This window comes from Salarias fasciatus, chromosome 12 (genome assembly GCF_902148845.1).
Source record: "Salarias fasciatus chromosome 12, fSalaFa1.1, whole genome shotgun sequence".
NCBI lineage: Eukaryota > Metazoa > Chordata > Actinopteri > Blenniiformes > Blenniidae > Salarias > Salarias fasciatus.
Genome location: NC_043756.1, coordinates 21286089 through 21300737, shown reverse-complemented (window position 1 = coordinate 21300737; position 14649 = coordinate 21286089). Strand labels below are relative to the sequence as shown.

Here is a 14649-nt window from a genome sequence, read left to right as displayed (position 1 = left end):
GCTCTTCAGCTGTGATAATAGCTTAAAGGCACACAAAAAACCATGACAATGGTGCTTGCAGACACTGAAAACAGCTTGCAAGGTGAAACTTTTCAAAAAAGCTCAGAATCCATCTCTGTATATACAGATTTAAACCAAACTTTTTGGAAATGCTGCTGCTGTGCATAATCATAGTAAATAGTTCTTTATAGTCACCTTCAACTTCAAATGCATATTTGTGTGCTATGTGAGGAAACAAGAGTTTAGAAACAAATGTCATGCACACTCATGGAGAACATGGAGACTTTGCACAGAAAAGCTCCAAAGGCCCAAAAGGAACTGAATATCTTCTAAAAGAGTGGAAGAGTGTCTGCCTGGCTAGAGGACTGAAAATGCACTACTTTGACCTGAATGTGAAAAATAAAAGTGCGTTTGGCTTAAAAAGGACACACGAGTGAAGTTCGTAAACACTTGTTACTAAAAGTATTGATAATACTTTTTGTCATTATTGTACTTCGATATTTTCAACTGGATGTCCCACATACACAACATTTTCCACAGTAATGCAGTAATGTTTGCATTACTTTTGTTCTTGAGGTTCAAGTTATGAAAATGGAAACAGAAACAGTTTCAAGGTAATCTGATATTCATTGAGGCTGCAAATGGATGATAGGGGGAGACAGCAACTGTGGGAATGTTTTAATCTACATTAAAATAACACAGTTATGGATGTTTCCTGGGTTTGTTATGGAACAGTGTCTTTGATTTCGCAATAGTATTCCGAAATTATTTATTTTACTGACAAAAAAGTGGTGACGTTACATTAACTTACTTTAACATGCTGGATGATCAGAGCCCAAGTAAGAAAACTGCTTCTAGAGACCAATGAAGCATGCAAAGTTTTTGCCTTCATCTTCCACACAGTGGCAAAAAACATCAGGCTGAAATGATGATTTAGATGAAAGTTTCTGAATAAATCTGAAATAAACAGCTGCAGCATCATATGAGAGAGATACATGCTTGCAGTGAATCACTTTTTTATCTTTAAAGACTTTGAACTTTGGCCTTAAAACGGCTGGCATGATGATCGTCCCCCCACTCCATTTTTAAAAGAAGCGATTAAAAAGGTGGAAGGAATGAAAGTAATGGGATTAAAGACAGGCAGCTCTTTGTAAGCATATGCCAAAACGGTAGAGAAGACAAACAGGAGCACCCAGTGTAAACAGTCCGTCGCGCACATTTATCCTGGATTGACTGGACAGGAAAAGTCTCACACCCACATCTGAGAAGCTCATACAAATGCATCGGCAAACTGGTCGATGCACATAATCACTCGTATCAACAAGCATGTCAAAACAAGCTACAAAGCCACAGGGGAAAACTTACGAAGCGCACACACACACACACACACTCACACACATACAGAGAGGCAACAAATGATTGACAGGTTGCATTAAAGTGAGGGCAGGCCCAGGCATGGCAGAGGGAGGGGTGACGGGAGGCAATTAGAGACATTTTTCAAAAGATAATAGCTGTGTACGACACATACAGTCCATAAACGCTATTCATAGAAGGAAGAGCCTAGTTATAAAATGCCTGTCCGTACGCCCATGCTGTACCCCCCGAGGGCATGGAAGGAAGAGGCCAAAAAGAAAGAGAGAGAGAGAGAAAGAGACAAAGATAAAGCAGTGACAGGCTCTTACTCTGGCATGTGGGGATGTCACAGTACCGCCAGTAGATGCCATCCTCGTGATCGGCAATGTAGCACCACGGTTGAACATCCCCATCAGGATTCCTGGAGATGGAAAGGGGGACAAAGTTAGGGTCAAGGGAAATTTGTTACTTGCAATTAAAGCGCTATTTTGTATTCCGTATTTTTCTTTAAACTTGTTAACAAGTAAACATCAGCACTGTGTGGGCCGTTCCAGGAAAACCAGAGTTCAGATCCAGTTTGTTTGTGCAAACTGTCATGGACCAAACAAGCCTCTGTCCACTTACAAATGAACACACAGAACAGAGTGTGTTTACAGTGTGCAATGCCGGTGGACCACATTCAGGAAGTGAGCTCAAGAGAGTGACGTAGAGCGCCTGTAGCATTATGAGTGGAAAAGGTCTAATCTGAAGATGTGGAATAATGATGAGGTGAAGGAACTGATCGATACTTGGTCAGATTACTAAATATACCGTGGCTGCTTGTGGTCACACAAAGAATAACAATGTTTTTAGTAATTGCTCCGTCACTTGGCATGTGAGCTGGGCTAAAGGGAATGGATGTCCCATTTGGTCCATCAATGAGTGTACTATGAGTGAAGTATTTTCAAAATGTTTAGAGTCTTTTCTCTAAAAGTTGCGTTTCCATTTCCTCCAACAGTCATGTCAACGGACACCCAAAAGGCAACAAAAATTGACAACTTGAAAAAGCTGTCATGTAAACGGGCCTTGGAAACATTGCTGTGCAGCAACTGAAAACCCACTACTGTTTTTCGAGGCCGGCCAACAGTCTGCATCATCCTCAGAACAGTCTAATGGGAGGACATCTAGTGGACATGGAAATCATTGTAATAAGTATGATTAGCTGAGGTAATCCTTGTGTTTGATTATGTCTTGGAGTAGATCTTCAGATGCACCGACAGTCTGATGAAGGTTAAAAGCATCCAGAGATGTTGAGAGGGGGAGAAAATGACAGGAACGATATCAGCGAATAACCACACCCAGACAGCATATCAACTAAAAACCCATCTGCTGAGAGCTGAATACTGGAGTTCAGGTTTCAGTAGGAGAGTATCCTGGCTGTGTCAATCATCCTGAGTAGCACCCCAAGGTGCTCGTTGGTTTAGGCCTTTCTGTGCACTCCAGAGGCCTGACCATGACCGTCAGTCAAGGGCCAGGCCAACTGGTCTGGTTGGAGGTCGGGAGGAGCTGCTCTTTGTTCTGGTCCAGACAGAGACTTGAAAAGGAGATGGGTGATGGGGCCAGGCCTTTGTCTGAGTGCAGAGGCCTCTTTTGAACTTCATCAAGGCACTTTTAGCCCATCATAATAAGGCTGACAGGCCCCTCGGTGCTTTTCCTTTTCAGCTTCACTTACAAAAGAGATGAGAAGTGGGATTGAAGATAGAAATACCTAAAAGCTTTGTGCAGGCTCCATATCTCCGGGGGAAATCGTTCAACTCTATAAATCATGTTAGCTCCAAAATTGCTGAGATATCAAATCGAAGCAGTTGGTGAGTGTGGCAACTCCTTTTGGTGATGTTTATGCTGTTTTTCCAAGATGAGTTAACTGTAAAAAAAAAAAAAAGAAAAACACTGTCTCTAAAAGACAGTATAGGGTGACAGTGCCATTTTTTAGCCCTGACTGCAATTGCCAGAGACCTTTTCTCTTTCTCTTTTGACACGCCTCATTGTAGCATCTTGAAAAAGGCCTGCAGCACTCCACTATCCTGTTTCGCCTTTTGTGTGCAAAGTTGTGAAGGGCGTTTCCATCCCTTTTCTTCTCTTATCAAAAACACTATCCTGAGTTTCCTACTCTCTTTTCACAGTCAGAACGAGGCATTGACAAAGATGTCATTGTAGAGACTTTTCTTGTGGTTAAGCTTAAGTTTAGGAGCTTTTAAAGCTTTTACTTTCTATACTTGGCAAACAGTTGCCTGTTGCCCTCTGGTATTCTGATGGCACTGGCATTGAGTGAAAAGACCAAAACTCATGTTTTATTCATTGTTTTATCCTTCATGCCATCAAAACTACTCTCAACCTGACATTTTCTCATGTTTACAGGAAACCGCTCTCGCTTCCTAGTATATTTGGACACCATATCACAAGCCTAGATCTATGTTTGCTACTCCACCCAGTGTGAAGGCAGACACCTGTTTGTTTAGCCTGAGGCTACATTTGAAATAGCTGAAAAGAGGGGGAAAAAAAAAAAAACTAGGCTCGTCTTCAAAACACTGGATTATGTAGCATTTCTGCATTTCTCCCTCGTCTTGCTCGTCAGTGCATAATAAACCTGTGTGAAATAAGACTCCCGAGAACCCATGAACGACACTAAAGCCACTTATGTAATTTGCTGTGCTTCTTAATCACCCCCCGAGGAGGCAGACATAAATTACAACCATGTGCACTGGTAAAAAGAAATATTCTCATCGGACCACGTCTGACCCGGCAGCAGCATCTTTGATCAGTGAGTAATGCGTCGTGCTCCTTCCCTCCCAGCTGTCTCCCAAACTCCAAAGCCTGAGTGACTTTTTTATCCCCAGACAGTCTTTTCTGCAGAAGCACTGGAACATCGTCTACAGAGCCTGAGAGGAGCAAACACCAGAGCCAAACGGCCCGGCGCGGAGGTGCATGCATTTCATTGTGGGTGGTTGTGTGTTTGTGTGCTGGTGTGTGCGGAATGAGGGTGAAAGAAAATGTGTGATGCAGTCTGACTGGCTGGTGCAGATAGGGGCAGACCTTGACAGATGGAAATCCATTCATTTAACCCAGGAGCAGTGAGAAAGTCTCCCGTCCTTGTGGAGGCAGGCTGATAACAAAGTATTCGCCGTACATAAATACACACAGGTAACCTCATTCGGTACGCTTGTTCACTTTAATGTCGGTCAATTAGACACCTCTGCTCTATATTCTGCCCTGACAAAGACAGACAGACGTTTATCGAGTTTAATGTTTCTTAGAATACATTTTCTTTCTAAACCACAACATAACAAAGACTTACACAAACATCAAAATTGGTTCTAATTATTTTAAAAGCCCTCTGCTGGACCAAGGACTCATTACACTTCAAACTGAGTAACTGGAAATCATTGGTGGCATGAGAATGAAACAATACCAGTGACACAAACTTTAAAACTAGTGTTGAAGATGAGCTTTTCACAGCCATAAATTACCACTACATTGTGGGCGACAGTAGCTCAGATGGTAGAGCATAACCAGAAGGTTGGCGGTTCGATCCCCGCTCCCGCAGGCATGAAACTGTCGTGTCCTTGGGCATTGGGCAAGACACTTCACCCACCTTGCCCAAGTATGAATGTTGTGTGAGAGTGAATGGTTGGTGGTGGTCGGAGGGGCCGATGGCGCCGATTGGCAGTCTCGCTTCCGTCAGTCTACCCCAGGACAGCTGTGGCTACAGCAGCAGCTTACCACCACCCAGTATGGAGAGAATGAATAATGCAATGTAAAGCGTCTTTGAGTGTCCAATAAAGCGCTATGTAAAACCAATGCATTATTATTATTGTGGAAAATGAATGGAGGTGAAGATCAGCATTGGCAATGACACTCCGTAAAGAGATGTGTTAGTGTAATCCCACTTTTTTCATCAGATAATAACTGAATACTTTTTGAATAACTGACATTTCCTTGAGCTCGTGACTCATTACTATTGTCTAAAATGAAAAAGCTTTAAAGCTGCTTTGATTAGCGGACATAAACTTGTACCTTTCTTGCTGAAGATGCATTTCAAACTATCATCCTAAATAAGAAAGAAAACGAAAAAAAAAAAAAAAGAACTGGACAAGTTACTTTTAAGTTATTTTATCTTTAAGTAAGTAGTGAAGTAACTCCAGTACTTAAAAACAAATGCATAGTAATATTCTTTTATTGTTTGTAAGTTGTCAAAAACTGTTGGAAACCTTCAAATCTTCTGTTCTTCTGGGAATAAAGTCCAGTTAGACTCACCAACCCACCCCGTCTCCCTGAAGGATCAAGGAATGCTTGTTAGTAAACAAGTTACTGTTAAACTTTAGCAGCTTGCTTTTCCTCTCTGGCCCAACCTCAACACTTCACACTAAGATGAAGGATTAACTTCTGAAAAATTATACACTGTCTACAGAAAATAGCTTTACATTTTACATTGTGTGTGCACACGTGTGTGTGTGTGCACGTGCGTGATGTTTAAGGAAGGGTTACATTCACCTCCATATGCGTCACAGGCGGCTGGCTTGGCTCCGAGTTCAGGAGCTTGTTGAAACACTCCTTCACCCAGAGGTGGATCACAGGAGATGTTTAGACACTTAATTGGCACAATTACGCTGATTGACTCATTTCGCTCAGAGAGCCACACACTGAGGGGCAGAGCCAATTATAACCACATTGCGTTTTGCCTCTCGGGCACTGCAGTCATGTACTTTCTGTAAATTTTTTTCTTTCTTCTTTGTTTTAAAGTCAAGAGCAGCCTCCATCTGAACACTGAGAAAAACAGCTGTTCTCATCTGGCCGCTTTTCCAAAGGTTTCCTTTTGCTTTAATCAGAAAATTTATGACCATCTTTAAAATGACTGGAACTCCATGAGCGCAATCACATTTATCAAGAGGTAACCTCCAAAGACCGAGACTGACTTCTGTTTATCTGGAAAATACGAGAAGAGCGATAACGGCTAAACCTCCCTCAGTTCCCTCATTCTGCAGAATTGGAGAGAAGAGAACGCTGATTGCGGAGTGGTAGCGAGAGGCTTGTCTGGATTGTGATTTGAGGTCAACAGCAGATCAGAGTCTGGCAATTTACTGCCTGAGAGAAGACTCTTTAATTGACTTGAATGATTTAGCATGCAAACTGCTGCCTGCCGCTGTGCTGAATGAATGAATGAATGCGTGTATTGAAAGCGAGGCCTTTGTGGTTGTGAGTCGATATGTATAGTCTACTGTCTGGTGTGGTTCCCTCTCAGTCTGTTTGGACCGGACACTGAGGATGTGACGCCGCAGTGTCACTTTTTTTGCACGTCGCATGATTTAAGTGCGTCATTGTGGTTTGTGAGGAGTATAATTAAATTATCTGCTCATTTAAAGTGTCAAATATTTTCTTCTTATAGCCATTGTTATCGACCTATGTCCTGCTGAGCTCTCCAGTGAAATCTGCGGCTTCAATCAGTGACGTGAACGTTTTGACAGACAGGAATGTTGAAATTGTACATTGGCGTGTGAGTTATTTAGAAAGCCTGCAGGTGCCTGGCTTCATTGACAGTTGGGCTGTTTAGTGTTCAGATGCCTGCAGCCAGAGGTAAATTGTTCTCGGAGGATTGTATTGCAGAACTGAGGCCTGTTGGTTCACTGAACTTGTCAGTATGTAAAGTTGCATGTTAATGCATTAACAGCTTTTGGATGCTGTTAAATGCACGTGTGCTGTTATATCAATACAGTTCTTTTCAAAGCTGTCTATATCAGCAGCAACTTAATTCAAGCTAAAGCAGAAATCCGCGACAATAATATCTGAAGGCATGCATGTAAATAACAGACAACCCTATGATCGTATCCTTCCATCAGCCAGGAAAATGAAGTTGACGTTAATGACTATTTAGGCCCCCATAATACATGCAGTAAAGATGGTTCAGGAATGCAGTAAAAAGGGGTTTAAAAGCAGGTGTGTTTCGATATTGCATTCACAGGAAAGGCACACTTATGAAGAGCAAGTGACCTTTGCCATCCAACATCTATTAAGACTATGTTATTGTGAAAGTGAATATGAGCATCATGCTTGAAGACAGACCGTTCCAGAAATACTGAATTATTGAGGGTTTGGAAGGTCCTTATCATGTAAACAAATGTGGGGAAACTACTGAAGGACTTCTGGAGATTTTTCGGCCAATAGGAATGAGATGGATTGACAGGAACTCCAGTTTCAGATCTGGTTTCTGGTTATTGCATCACAGGGATAAACAAAGTAAAACCAAACTTAGTGCAACTGAAGTTCAAAAACATGTTTCTCAAAAAAGGACTGAACTGCCTCTCTCAGGACAAACAGCCAAATATGCAAACAGAATAGCTTACTGCACAGAATGTGTTTGTACCACAACCACTATGCTGTTATTATTGTAATATAGCTGTTTGATGCTTTACCACTGCACAGTAGATCTTCTTGTGGGACACTTCTATTAACTTACGTGATTGAACAAAGCAGCGCTCTGGGATCATGATATAGTCATACAAGCAGTGGACAACCTGGCTGCAGCTCGCCTGACCTGGGATTTGCACCTGACATCATGGAGATTCAATTACAATCAACTTGGGGAACACTATTCACCCTGGCATTTCCATTATCTCATCTATGTAAGGGAAAAGCATTAGAAGCCACAGTGAGCACTCATAAATCCAACAACACACACACACACATGCACACACCTGCATATAAATAGCCATCAGATGACTGGCAAAGCCATTCAGCCGCCCACATAATGGTCTTCACACCCTCATACTAATGTGCCGGGGGGGGGGGGGGGGGGGGGGGGGGATTGGATGGAACAATAAACTAATTATATATCAAAACTCTGATTTGTGCAATACTTATAAATACTAATGTCATGAAGTGGTCCGACAAGGTCAAAGTACTGAAAGACTGAAGAAATGTTTAAATACAACAAAATAATCACCAATCAGCCTCAAAGTTGATTATTTTACCTTGATTTCAAGACAAGAACTGAATTCTCAACGAAGCAATGTTTTTGGGTTTGAATGCGACACTCAGTGCTGAGATGAGCCTGTCTAACTCTCAGCCTAAACACGAGGGCTCTTGTCTTTTTCCCGGGGCTTTGTGCTCCTGGCTTTGCGGGGGAATAATGTGACATTTCCCCTCTGCCCAGTTTCTCCCTGTTTTCATTGAGATATTTTACAGCGAGCTATAAAAGAGAAATGTGGGGGCTGCGGGGTCTCTTTATTCGGCATCACTCTGGTGCCGTCTCGACTAAATCATCAGCATGGGATGAAAAGTCAGCTTGTAATGTCTTACTTCTCTGCTTCTCGGTGTCTAATACACACTGAGTGGAGTCATAAAGTTCCCATATAAACTCTGCAATATGCACCTGCACTCTGCTCTTTATTCCTTCCTGCTTTCTTCTCTCTATCTACTCCTTTTTTGAAGAGATTGACGCCTATTGATTTTAAGATCTACAACAATTTCTGTATAAATGTAAGCAAAACAACTATATGTGGTTAATGATTCCTTTGTCACTGGTAGCATTTAGTGAGGCACCCTCAGCCTTCAGACAGGGGTGGGTCTCATCCAACAGCCAGGCCGTTTTGACCCCGAGCCAGGACACTCTCGGCTCAGCGGGGACCGGCAGCAATCGCGAAATCACCATCCCTCTGGTCCCGGCGTCCAGCTCTCCAGAAACCGCTCGCTCCATATCCAGCAGGTTGCTGATTGACCCTCATATCCCAGGGCCTGATTGATTCCAAGACGCTGCAGTCGGGTTGTTTGGTTCGATCCAGCTCCGTGCTTTCTTCGCTACTGAGCGGGTCTGCTTTTTTCTTGGGGCTGAAGCACTTTGCCATGTAGCCACTAATGACATCTTTGAATTTAGGCTGTCTTGCAAACAGGTGTGGACACTAATTTACAATTTCTAAAACACAATTATCAGCTTCAGTCTCTTCTGAGATCCCTCAGGTTGCTATTTGAGAATACAATCTATTGGTTTAGGTACATAGCTGGGATCGGCATCAGCACTCTGCAGCCATGCACTGAATGAAGCAATAAGGCATAAGAATATGAAAGACAGATATTTGTTTTGTGAAAGAGCTTCAGAATGCACAGGGCCACCATTAAACTCCCCACAGAGAGGCTGAGTGAGTGGGCTTCCTGGAGCTTCATGTAATGACAACATCACAAAGTTTGCAAGTGTGAATTCAGATACTGATTTAACAACAAATTATGGGATGTGCACATTTTTTTAGCTTCAATGTTTTGGCCTAAAAGCTCATCAGTAAATGAGTGGAGTGGTGTGTCAAATCAGATAGAAGTCCTTCAAGGTTTTCGGAATATATTCATTACCAGATGGTGAAAGGCAGATATCTAAAAAAAAAAGTGTTGCTCAGTGGAGACGGAAGACTGTCTAATACACTCAAAAATATAATGAAGATACAATGTTTTTCTTCTTGGTCCATGTAACAACATTCCACCAAGTGTTGTTAAAACTTGTCTGAGGATTTTTTTTTTTTTTTTTTAGTAATTCTGCTAACAAACACCCAAACATGCTTTGAAAATCGGAACTTCCTCAGTGAAGGTAAAAATCAAAATTTCATATGAGAGACAAGCAGAAAGGGTGGAAGATGAGGAGAAATGTGAAGGTTAAAGGGGGTTCTAACAACACTGGAAACAATTTGAATTGCTAGATATGCCTCATGTAAATGAGGAGATTTGAAATCCAAATTGGAGCAGCAACGGCCAAGATTGTTTCCCATATGGCCGGAAAAATGCATCTCCTGAGCCAGCTTTCTGTGATCCAACAAATCAAACAGTCTACATCCCTCCATGCAGCATTTTCTCAAGGTACGTTCATGTTCACGCCATGCGTGCAAAGCAGCACACATGTGGGTGGATGCATGCACAGATTCTTGACCTTGACATGCCATGAATGCCAACCCTCATCTTTTCACAATGAAGTGGCTTTTTCGGTTCTCTCCGCCCCACCAATGGCAGAATTCGTGCAAGGGTCTTTAAAGGAGAGCAATTGTAGCGACTGTCCTAATTGACATAAATCCCTCTGCTGGTAAAGAAGGAAAGCTATGAGCTGTCAGTGACTTGGAAAAGCTGCAAACTGCATCGCAGGCCAAGGAAACAGCCAAATCTAAACACAGACTACGTCCATTTTCAATCGTTTCTTGGACATAATACGCCCCTAATGTGCAGGGAAAGCTTTCCCCGGTCCTCCACATATATCCTACTCATAAATCTTCTCAATTCCCATCCAGCACAAGTAAAAAACAAATCTGTCCGGTGCCACTTCAAAGCATTGCTGCGTTATGAGTTTACAACCATGACTTAGAGAAATGTTTCAGAGGCTTTGGGCTGAGGAAAAGAAGGGAGGGGGGGGGGCAGTATTCTGTTTCTTACGGCCAGGCAATGCGGGCCAAGCCACTGTTCTGGACGTCTCGGTGAATTTGAACTGACTCACGGCAGTGGCTCCCTGAAAATACACAACTTTGACAAATGTGTATTCACTGCTGACAGTCGTACATGGAGTGTGACAGATGGGTAGAAAAGGCTTCCTAGACACCCAAAGCCACCATGTCCCTTCGCATTCCCGGGATGAAGGATGGTGATTTGCTTAGGCAAACTCTGCAGGCGTGTTTGCATCGCTGTGATGACAGGGCTAAACGTTCGGGGAGCAACAGTAACATATTCCGAGGCCAACGTCCGAGTCCGCCCCCCGTGGTCAAACTCTCTGCAACAATGACCCGGTTTTAAATTATTCACAAAGTCAAAGAAGTTCAAAGCTTAATACCACCACTCTATGTCAAAGCACGCTCAAAATACATTTTTCTCATCAATTTTACAAATAATTATAATCATCAAGTAGACTAATTGAAAAGGTTTTGTAGTCAGTCTGAAATTTCACTTATGAAGAGTAATGACAGTTGTTTTTCAACCAGATGATCACAGCTGAAGAAAGGAGAATATGTTAAGTATTTCACTGATGTAACAGCAATTTAGCAAAAGCACAGGCACATTTAAACATTTCATTTAAAGGGTGGCAGGATGAATTATAGCGGTGAAGAGGAGATCGATGCAGCAGGGAAAAGAAAATATATGTACGTGTCAACTCTGCAAGGTAGTTTTCCCCCTTATCTTTTAAAGTGTTTCTCTTATCTGTAATTCTTTCTTTGTTACTGAAATCTTTAAGCAGATCTAGGGCTCAAAATGTTTAGCATTGCTGTGCATTCAGAGCTCAAGAAAGGCCTAGAATACCTGCAAAGTTATATGTCCTTTACTTAATCCTAACATCCTGACATTTGACATTAATGCAGGAATTGCATAGGTATGTAGTTGTGCAACATATTTAAGAAATATTGAAGAAAGTGTGTTAATAACTGACAGATTAACTGCAACAATGCATAAACAAAAATGACGAACAAAACCTGAATGTTTATTATGGAATCGTAATCTCTTCATCTTCAAGACTAATTGAGTGTCAAAACCAGTGAAAGTTCCTCTAAAGATATGGAGGAAAACATGCCGTGTCTAACTGACCTTTTGACCTTTCAGTTTATCTTTGAGGGATAATGTGTGACAAGCTAGAGGAACGATAATGCAGCGCTCAGGACGGATTGGGTGAAAGAGAATCAGAATTGTGAACAAAGGACCCAAAACATTATTCATTCTGCATCTGTTATCCAGCAGAGTCGTGAAAATGTGCAAACATGTGGTTGTCATGATCTTAATATTTGAGGAAATCCCCTCAGGCCATTTCAGAGCGAGGGGAAACTTAAGTGCGAATTGAAAACAAAATGTCCAAGGTGTTTAAAACATCCAAGATTAACCATAAAAAAATGGTTAATTTACATTTTGATGTATTTGTTTGGACTATGAATGTCCAAACAGAAGAGACTGACCTGCAGTAGTTGTGGCTGCCCAGACCTCCCTCTCCATTGGGGTACTTGAGGGTGTTGTAAGGGTGCTGGAAGGTCTCGTTCCAGAAGAGGCAGGGTTTCCCACCGTGAAGGCTGGTCTGGTTCTGAAAGCCCCTGTAGTCTTCTCCGTTGGCAGTGTAGCACTCTGAGGAGAGAGGAGGGGCAAAGTGAATTAAACGGTGGGAAGTGTGAATCAAAGTCTTATGCTTCCAAAATGGGATTAGACAGAAAAATCAAAAGCTTGGAGCAGACTTTCAAACGGGCATATAAAACCCCGTCACATATGTGATCCGAGTCCGGATTATGAGGAATATGTTTGTGCTATAACAATGTTTTAATGTGTTCGGAATGCTTGGAGATGAGATCAATGACAGCACTGCTTCAGTTTATGCTGGGGGGGTTGACACACACACACACACACACACACACAGACACGCAGATATACAGCAAAAGCAAATATGGCTTAAATTTCCAGGAAGTATATAACAACCATATGGTCGAGTCAGAGCGAGGGAGAGAGAGGGAGAGACAGCCGAGTTCCCAAAGAGACAGCCGAGTTCCCAAGGCTAAACAACGACTGCTGGAAGGATTTCTCCTCTCAAAGAGGGAATTCAAATAAACAAAGGCTGATGGCAGGATGATGAGCCATCACCGCTCATCACATCGAACCGCAGGGAGCGCCCGTCAAGAGAGTTTTCACAGCTAGCGCTGAATTCCTTTTCTGATTATAATACAATGGAAAATATTAATTTGTCATGTGACTGTTATGATTACTCATGCTGCAGGTGCTCGTAATTGCTCCGGCTGTCAGAGCAGGATACTGGTAGTTCGTGTGACCAACACAGCTTTTCCCAGGCTCAATGTGACTTTACTGACGATTTGAAACGTTTGAATCTCAAATTGGAAGACCGTCACGTCAGGCCCGACAGTCACACGTGTACCGGGAGAAACAACCCGCGCTTGTTTGGCGGGTCTCCACGGGGTCTTGTTGCTATGTACGTGGTTGAGCAATGGCCGGCTCCTTTTATCAAGGCAAGCTGTCTGCGCCGAGCATGAGCTAACGCTTTGCAATATGACAGTCATTATACCCCCCGGTGAGCCAGCTGCGCTCCAAATCTCCTTCTCCTTCTCTTTCCAATCCAAAGTTTCTCAACTTCCTCTCCTGTGTGTGATCATCTGCGTTACACCGCGGCCATCTTGTACTCTTTCCTCCGCTGTTCCTTTATGTCTCTTATAGTTATTCCCTTTCAACTTGCATGCAGGGAGCTTTCCACAGGGACCCCTCAGACTGAACCGTGGTTCGTTCTGAGCTGCGTCTTTGTTGTGCAGATATGGGAAAGTTGGGCAGTATCGGCAGTGACAGTTGAAAAGCCTGAGGGGTTATTTCGAAAAAAGAAGGTATTAAAAAAAAAGGAGGAGGGACAGTAAATAAATGTGAGACAGTACAGCGTTGTGCCAACAATGTGCCAATCATGTCCAAGTGCGACAAGGAAGACGTGCAGATCAGCATGACGAATGAAAACAGAGCATAATCATAAATCATTTATGAAAAAGGTACATTAGATAGGGAGGACTTGAGTGTTCAATAAGAATACATCTGTTCTGTTGGATGTTATACTAGCAGTCGTGTACAAGTGTTACTTCCACCAACTGCTTTTTGGACAAATTCTACAGTCTTTCTATCTCCATTCGCAAAATAAGATTACACTCTTCAACTGTTTGAAACCAGTCCACACACATGTTGAGACAGCTCACCATTTTGACAAAACTATTTTATTTCTCACAACCGAAGGCAGTTAATGTCCTGGAAATTAATTAATTTTTTTTCCTATTGTTGCTTCACTCAGGACTACAGCAGTTCAGAGTCTCAGTTGATCAAATGTTCATCTCATAATGTGTCAAGAGTTTTCACTGGAAACTTTCTCATGCAAATAAAAACTTTGTAAGTGTCCTTGATTTTCCGCACACAGACACGCCATAAAAAATGTTTAAAAAGAAGAAGCAAAAGAAACAAGACAGAGATAAAAGAAACTGTTCTGAAGAAAAGTGATGAAACTGAAAACTTTACATACAGCCAAGGAACTCAGGACCCGGGATGGCATTTTCTGAGGAAGTTTTAACTGAAATGTTACCTCCCCGCCCCCGAATCAGGTTTTGTCAAGAATTCCCCTTGACCGTAACAATTTCTTTTGTTCATCCATCTTCTGGACCACTTTATCCAACTGATTGGGTGAAGGCCGGATACACTATGGACAGGTCTCCAGGCCATCGCAGGACAAACGGAGATACAGGCAATCACACACACTCACATTTATCCAAGAGAATCTAAAAATGTTCCTTTTCT

The 14649-nt window shown here is 42.4% G+C and overlaps 1 protein-coding gene across 2 annotated transcripts in view; it reads right to left on the bottom strand.

The window, feature by feature from the left end:
• Positions 1-14649, bottom strand: part of kremen1 (kringle containing transmembrane protein 1) — a 69169-nt gene that overhangs the window by 29128 nt on the left and 25392 nt on the right. For both annotated transcript variants that reach the window (XM_030105585.1, XM_030105586.1), the window contains exons 2-3: positions 12288-12450; positions 1683-1774 (exon numbers count right to left, since the gene is read on the bottom strand). In XM_030105585.1, coding sequence (XP_029961445.1) covers positions 1683-1774; positions 12288-12450 — 255 coding nt within the window. The remainder of the gene's footprint in view (positions 1-1682; positions 1775-12287; positions 12451-14649) is intronic.